The 8,540-nt window shown below is 35.1% G+C and overlaps 1 protein-coding gene across 1 annotated transcript in view; it reads right to left on the minus strand.

Annotated features, from left to right (window-relative positions):
- Nucleotides 1-6,042, minus strand: part of LOC128878905 (uncharacterized) — a 28,915-nt gene extending 22,873 nt beyond the window's left edge. Inside the window, exons 1-2 of the mRNA XM_054127567.1 lie at nt 5,745-6,042; nt 606-1,054 (exon numbers count right to left, since the gene is read on the minus strand). Of these exons, the coding sequence (XP_053983542.1) occupies nt 606-842 (237 nt within the window). The 5' untranslated portion in view covers nt 843-1,054; nt 5,745-6,042. The remainder of the gene's footprint in view (nt 1-605; nt 1,055-5,744) is intronic.
- Between the last annotated feature and the right edge of the window lie 2,498 nt (nt 6,043-8,540).

Genomic DNA, 8,540 nt, shown 5'->3' on the forward strand with positions numbered 1-8,540 from the left:
GAAGCTAATAATTATAACGGCCATCAGGTTGAGAACTTAGAAAATTGGTACTACGTAATTAAATGACGAGAGCATATTTCTGCTTGAATCAGAGTTACAAATAAAGATAAATAACAAATGATTGAATAGAAAGGTACAGAACTTAGAAAATTGGTCCTACGTAATTAAATGACGAGTGCATATTTCTGCTTGAATCAGAGTTACAAATAAAAATAAACAACAAATGATTGAATAGAAAGGTACAGAACTGATACCTGCACCTAATAAATTCAAAACTAATGAAAGTAATCGTATGGCGAGTACGTAAGTAGTATTCCAAATCTGAAGTACCGTGGAAAAACTTATTCTCGAAAGTAGGATATAGCGTATTCACGACGGTACTTTCCGGTTCACGAGTCCACCCGATGCTTTCCCGTGATTTCGAGTTCTCCACACCCATACCGATCGACTACCGAGCTTTCTCAATTCCTTCTTACAAACACCTTCTGTTGCAACTACGTAACATTTGAGGAGAAAATATTTCAAATACGACACCATTTAAGCTAACAAGTCCTGTAAACATAATTCCAATAAAATAATATTTTAAGTAAGAACCAAACACGAACCTTCGACTTGGATCTCGCGGTCGCATCGTCGCAAACGCTCTTCTTCTTTTTCTTCTTTGATTTGCCAGCATTTTCAATAACCACTGTGTTTCCATCGATAGGCAACAACTGTAGAGGCAACCGTGCCCTTTTCAAAGCGAGGCTGTCGAGTGTCGCGTAAACGATCTTATCAGAGGTCGAATACTGTTTACGATCCCCGTGGAGGAAACTTCTGTTGGCAACCGGCGACAGGCTCATTCTTTCGTCGTTTCCTGCCGATCTTTTCGTTCGAAGAACCGCCTCTCAAAAATCAACTATTCAGCAGTCCAACGGAATTTCGATTCGATCATTGCAAATATTGCGTTCGCGCATGTGCAGCGTGTCCTTTCACACGTGTCTCCGATGTTTCGGCGACCACGCGAAAAACTGTTGCATCGCGAATCAATTCGTCCCGTCCCGTCCTTTTCTGACTGCGTAAGAAGAATTCGAACCATGTACGCGTGCATGTGTGGATATTCTGGTTTCGCTGAATTAGCGATAACGACAGATACGTGCTCCGTTATCGGGTAGCTAATGTACACACGCGTTGAGTTTGGTCACATGCTACCCATGAGATTAACGCGGAGGTGTCCAAACGAGGCTCTTGAGAATCGGATGTACGACGAATTTACCTTATCAGAGGCAGTAGAGCGAATGACAGACGCGTAATTATTAATTACTGAGATACGAGCAGAGGTGGGTAATATTTGCAGAGAAAATATTTTAAATACTATTTTAACACGTTGACTGCCAGACAAATATTCTTGAAAATTTCCGATAGGATTAAATATTACTTAGACTATTGCAGACTACGTAATCAAACATCTATCGTGGTATTTATTTTTGTAACTTCATCGAAACTCGTGAATTTCATTTAAATCCATTTCCTTTTATGCTTAACCCTCAGAATTAATTTTTTTAGTTCTTTAGTGAAAAGTATAGTCACCCATATATAGGTGACGTGGCGATCAACGTGTTAAATAATAGATTCTTCAGAATTCAAATAAAATAGTATTTCAAATGGGACATAAAATTTCAGCAAATAAAGTATTTTATTTCGATGAGGTAAAACTTCAAATAAAATCATTTATTTTGGTAATCTATAGTTAAAGAATGATAATAAATATTTTATTATGATAATCTAACACATCAAATAAAATATGTTTCATTTAAATAACATAAAGCATAAAATTGAATACTTTCCATAGCTCTTAACCCGAAAGTAAACTGTGTAAATTTGATACATAGATGGAGAAACTATTTCTTGCGATTGTTATTGAAAATTCTTAATAGAAGTATTCATTGAACAACTACATTGAATGTATGTGTATAATGCAGAGGAAAAGTACTTCGTTCGTTTTAAATTACCAAAATAAATATACTTTACACTATAATCTAGTAAAATAAAAATATCTTATCTACTGATAATAAATTAAATAAATAAAATATTCCGTACTATGGCACAAATATTTTCACTGTTTTTCAAATGAAATATTAGTTGAAATATTATCTTAAACATTTTTTATAACAAATAAAATATATTATTTTTAAAAATACATGCATGATCCGAAATAAAATATTTATTTACTGTTTATTATTTAAAATACGTATTTTACCCAGCTCTGGATACGAGTTCCTCAGTCCCTTCTAGTTTTCAACAAGCATGCGTAAGAATACCTCGCCATTTTACCACATGGTATAGTAGATTCGTCATAATGCAGATTTCCATGAGCTTGGCATGAACACGTCTGGTTTAGGGGACAACTGTTGAATAATTCTCTTGGATTCTCTACTTTGATTCGTCTAGTCGCTTCGAATAGAATCAAAGCAGAGAATCCAAGAGAATCACTCAACAGTTATCTTTACAAATATTAAATTATCTAATCTGCAATAGGCTCTATACAAAATTTTAATCCTGTAGGAATTTTCACGAGTTTTAGTCTGGCAACGAACGTGTCAAGGTCTATTATCACGGAGGGCCTAAGTAAACTACCCCCAATTTTTCTACATTAAAAACGTTTAGCCTTTTAAGGGGGCATTTCGCTGTGAACGCACAAAAAAAGCATATTTTCAATCATTTTTTTCTCAGGAACTATTGCATAAAATTGATAGAATGTTTTTTCCCCTTAAAGGTATGATTAACACGTTGACCGCCATGTCACCCATATATGGGTGACAGTGCTTTTTACTGATGAAATAAAACAATTAATTTTGAAAGTTAAATATCAAAGAAAATGGATTTATATGAAATATTTGAATTTCGATGAAGTTACAAAAATAAATACCACAACAAATGTTTGATTATGTAGTCTCCAATGGTCAGTAAATAAAATGTAATCGCAGTAGAAACTTTTAAGAGTATTAGTGTGGCAGTCAACGTGTTAAGGAAAGTAAATAAAACATTTTTTTCTTGGTAAAAAATATTTCGTCATTTATTTACAAAATAATATGCATGTGCGCAAAAAAAAAAAAAGTTAACCGCTGGCGCAGGTGATTTTGGCTCTCCTGGTAATCTGTAACGGATAATCGAAAAAGTTTATTAAACTGTCATCACACCTATGGTCGGAACCTCCAAGTAGTTGATATTTTGATTTTTACTTACAATTTCACCTGATTTACGGTACAAAAAAAGTGTGTTTTTTCTCTCTCTCTCTCTTTCACAAGAAACGCTGCCATTTTGTTTACTTTCGATGAAATAAATAAGTGGAGGTTCCGACCATAGGTGTGACGACATAGCTTAATAAACTTTTTCGATTTTCTGTTTCAGATTACCAGGAGAGCCAAAATCATCTGCGCCAGCGAATAACTTTTTTTTTTTTACACACACTCATATTATTTTGCAAATAAATGACGAAATATTTTTTACCAAGAAAATTTTTTTTATTTACTTTCCTTAATCATACCTTTAACACGTTGATCGCCATGTCACCCATATATGGGTGACAGTGTTTTTCACTCAAGAACTAAAAAGATTCGTTCTGAAAGTTAGACGTCACAGGAGATGAATCTAAATGAAGTTCTTGAATTTTGATGTAATTACAAATCTAAATACCACGATAAATGTTTCATTACCCAGACTACGATAGTCTGAATAATATTTAATCTTAGCAGAAATGTTCAAGAATATTCGTTTGGCAGTCAACGTGTCAAGGGGAAAAAACATTCATTGAATTTTATGCAATAGTTCCTGAGACTAAAATTATTGAAAATATGTTTTCTTTTGTGCGTTCACAATGAAACGGCCCCTTAATCTCTTCAGGCTCGCGTGAATCAACCTTTCTGAGAATGGCGCCCCTGGTTTGGAAAATGATGACGTATATCGTCAGTTGAACTCGCATACGCTCGCATACTTGTCGAGATTTCTCTCTCCGTCGTCAGCACAATGTCACAATCGTCGCGAGGTTTGACACACGACGGTCTCGTTATTGTGAAAATGCTCGGCGATCGCAAGGTATCGCGATGGTGCAATTATGACGAAACTGGATAATATTCAGATAGGATGCAGTTGGCTGGACCGTTCACTTATCGTGACGGGTTACCAACTGTTCGCGGAAGAATTGTCGCGAATAGTTATGCAGTCGCGTCACGTTGCACGAAATTCCGTAGTTTATGAAACGAACGGTAAACGAGGTCCGCGAGTACGAAAATATTTTCATCGATCGCGATCGAATTGTTTTCGTTCGACAGGACCCGTGTCGTGCAAACTTTCGATTGTTTTCGCGGCACGTGAATTTTTCCGCGTTTTTGCGTCTCGGTTAACCAACGATTAAAAGCGACAAACAAAATGTACCTTCGTTGGTACGGTACGAATACGACACCGAGTTTATCTTGAAATATTTCCACGTTTCGATCGTGCGTATCCGGTCGTCTTCAGGAAATTGAAATTTGGAAAATGTTTATCTGTTTCAACGAGCGAACGCGAGAATACGTAATAACATTCGATTAAATCCTTTGTTACTTTGGGTAACCTTGATATTTCATGAGATCTGTGATTACTACTATATTATTATGACAACGTTAACCCTTTGCGCTCGAGGCATTTTTCTATAGAATCAAATTCAGTCGGTCAAATTCAATCAGTATTTTTATAATAAATTTCTGTGGCACCAAAAACTCTACTTCGAAGAGAAACATCTACGAACGTTCATGACTCGATGTATTATTATTTCAATTAATAATTAGTTGTATTCTGATGTAAGTGAATTTGAAATTGTACGTTCACAAAATCGCTTTTAAATTACATATGTCGACCTAGAGGCGCCACCCGAGCGCAAAGGGTTAATAGCTTCAAATGACATAGTGTATCATGAAATAATTTTGTCGATGCACGTGGTATCTCAATCTATTAAGTATTCCAAAAATGAGGTTATTTTACGCCTCCTGTATCTTTGGATTAATCCGAATATGGATTGTTTTTTACTTTTCGTGAACAAAAATACGAATTAACCATTTTTAGATATCACTGCAAATATATCATTTTACAGTATATATTTGGTTGACCGAAAAGTTTCTTTCGTTTTATTAATAAGTAATACATACACAATATTTTATGTCTAATGTTACATTATTGAATTGTGTACGATTCATTTTGCTCCATTACTGTTACAACATCAATATCTAAGAAATTAGATTGTCTATTTATATAAACACTAGCGCACAAAATAATTGAGTGTAAATTACGAAAGAAACTTTTACAACCTAATACTTCTAGGTCCAAAAATTTTATGACAAGAAATATTAAATTTTCAACGTTTAGTCGTATCGATAAAGTAGACAAAGATATTATTATGAAAAGTCTAATAACTATATTTTTCCAAGTCACTGATAAATAGACAACAGACCAAGCACGAGCTTTTCCTATTGTTTACGATTAATATTATGTACATAGAAGAAGCACACACAATTATCACAACAGAGTAGAAAGACATAATAATAATGTTATAGGTTACAATTTCGCATCGTCAAACAAATTCCTACAAATTTATATTTCATCTGTATGCCTATTGCATCCTTCTGTTTGTTAATATCCTGAAGGTGACCTAGTACACGCGGTTGAAACGGTGAAATATTCCAGATACACAGATGTTACACACATGCTGCCCTAAAGGCCAGAAAACGTACGTTACGCTTGTCATCATCGCTGAATGTAGCAGCGCGAATAAGGAAAACCCCAACTATTTCTTCTATTAATTTGATAACGATGGAATTTGCACATCACTGGGCACAGCAAACTTTGACACGATCACGTCGTTGTCATGATATAAATTATATTTACGATGCCTGTCCACACGTGTTTCTAATTCACCTCACTAATCGATCGAGAATCACGGCTGCGTAACGATCGACATGACCGCGAAACGCGCACTGTCTCTGCCTCAAAGCTGATCGAAACGATCGAGTGACAAATCAACCGTACCCGTTGAATTTTTAAAGCGTTTTGCTCTGCCTCCGCAGCCACGGGTCCCGCGTAGCTATCGGCCGTCTTCGGAAACTTTCGTCGCTGCTCGTCCACCACTGACGTACCCCCATCCGCGGTCACCCTTCCCTTTCCATACTATCGCACATTCGCGCGCGCTTCAATGACGTGAAAGGAATTTTCGTTTGATTTACTTTCATTCTACCATTACAAATTACGCGTTAATAATAGTTACGTGATTCAAATCCCTTTCTATAGTAGGATAGCTGGTATTTTGTTGCTGAATAGCTTTCTAGTTGTATGACTTGCACACTTATAATTTTTTCTGAAATATGCATGTATGTTCTTTTTAAAATAAACTGTTGTTTGCTTCTGTGTTTATCGATAGCAATGTGTATTGTATAGAATACAACTCTTCAACTTTTCAATACAATATTATGTTCTAATATGCCAATACATTTGAAACACTACAGTACATAATGTGTCATGATGTTTTCAGTGTCATTGAATTTAAAAACATGTTCAATAAAAAATTGATTATTAGTAATTGCCTAATGGATACAGTGGATGGCTAATTGGCAGAGAGATGCAAGTGCTATGCAGTGTTGCGAGTAATTAATTACTTTTAAAATTAATTTCCGTCTTTAATTGACAATTAATTACAAACAATGTAATTAAACATTATTTAATTAAAATTGAATCAAGCAGAATTAATCGAAAGTCGTTTAATTGACGATTGATATGAGCAAATTTAATTAAAGGTATTTAATTGACGATTGCTTTAAGCAGAATTAATTAAAAGATATAATTGAAGATATAAACAAATCGTCAATTAAATAGCTTGAATTAATTCTGCTTAAAGTAATCGTCAATTAAATGGCTTTGAATTAATTCTGCTTAAATCAATCGTCAATTAAATGGTTTTCAATTAATTCTGCTTAAAGTAATCGTCAATTAAATATCTTCGATTAAATTCGCTCATATCAATCGTCAATGAAACGACTTTCGATTAACTCTGCTTAATTCAATTTTAATTAAATAATTTTTAATTACATTTATTCAAAATATTTATTAATTAAGTTGATTGAATTAAATTTGTTTGAATCAATTATTTAATTAAAAAATTGTAATTGATTGTTATTCAAACCCTGGTGCTATGTAATAATCTCCTACGTAATGCAGAACATTAGTTGTACCTACGCGATGAGTCTACGAGTACTGAATCGTTTGAAGTAATTCCGCATTCTTTCGTGGATTTCTCTCTGCCTTTCTCGCACTTTTCCCATAACTATGCATCCTCGTATCCTGCGTAGTTGCGTAAACTATATTTCAATTTTACAATACTTTTTTTTTTTCGTTTCTGAATTAAATGATTAAATTATAAGACCACATTCGTCCTCGAGGTGTTTTCAATAAATGAAGTGAACTACAACAGAGTTTAACTTGAACGTACTTGGCGCATGTATCGATCAGTTTGTGTCATTAATGAAATTAGAAAATTCACGAAAGGATCTGCTTCGGTTGAAATTTAGTCAACGCAGTTGAAATTCAGTCTACGTGATTTCTCGGATTTCTTCTCGTATACGGCCCTGAGATTCTGGGATTCCCGTGTTGCGCGAAACCGGAGATCGTCAGGTAGACGAGGACAGGGCCATTTGGTCGAAAATTGAACGCAAGAGATGTAAAACTTTCTCGTCCCCGTTAGTGCATACTCGGATTTATTAAGGGAAAGTTAATTACGTAGAATCACGAGCAACTACGATTATCCTCCTTATATCCTGGACCCTCATGGTCCAAATTAGTTTTGGCATCATAATTATGTACCAATATATTCATAAACGTTGATAACGAGTAGACTGCGAATTTTATGCATTTATGATGTTCAATAACATAGAAAACATACATAGAATATACATAATGTACGTTTGATCTATTCTACAATTATAAATCAGCCATTTCTTATTTATCAACAAGGAAAAATGTAATTTTTAGAGGACGACAAAGTTGTTTGGATAAAATATTGTTACGGTCGTGCAAGATTCCATTACGTAGACGTTACTGTCCCAGTTCGCATTGGTGGGAACTGGGGGCCAATAGAACACCGCGAAATTTCAAAGTTTAAAACTGTTTTTTACCGCTCACTTAGGTGGCGTGGCCATCGCTCAAGCTTGAATCAGCTCGGCCCTGCTCGAGAATTCCTGCATGCTTGCGCAGGTGAGTATCGAGATGATGCTGACGATGATGTGGCACGTTGACCCCATTCTCTCTGCGTCATATCCATCGTCCTGCTCTTCAGCTGCTGAGCCAGACAAGCCTGCAAAATTCGTATCTCTAAGGATGATCTCTTTAAAAAATAAACTGATATCGTTACACGATTCGATCCTCCTTCTAATTTCCACCATATCTAACACTGAATCTACCACGACCGATCAAATCACCGTTTTCAAACTTTAGTACACAGTTTACATACACATTATACGAAGTATGTACGATTCTTTTTT

This window comes from Hylaeus volcanicus, chromosome 6, assembly GCF_026283585.1.
Source record: "Hylaeus volcanicus isolate JK05 chromosome 6, UHH_iyHylVolc1.0_haploid, whole genome shotgun sequence".
Taxonomy (NCBI): domain Eukaryota; kingdom Metazoa; phylum Arthropoda; class Insecta; order Hymenoptera; family Colletidae; genus Hylaeus; species Hylaeus volcanicus.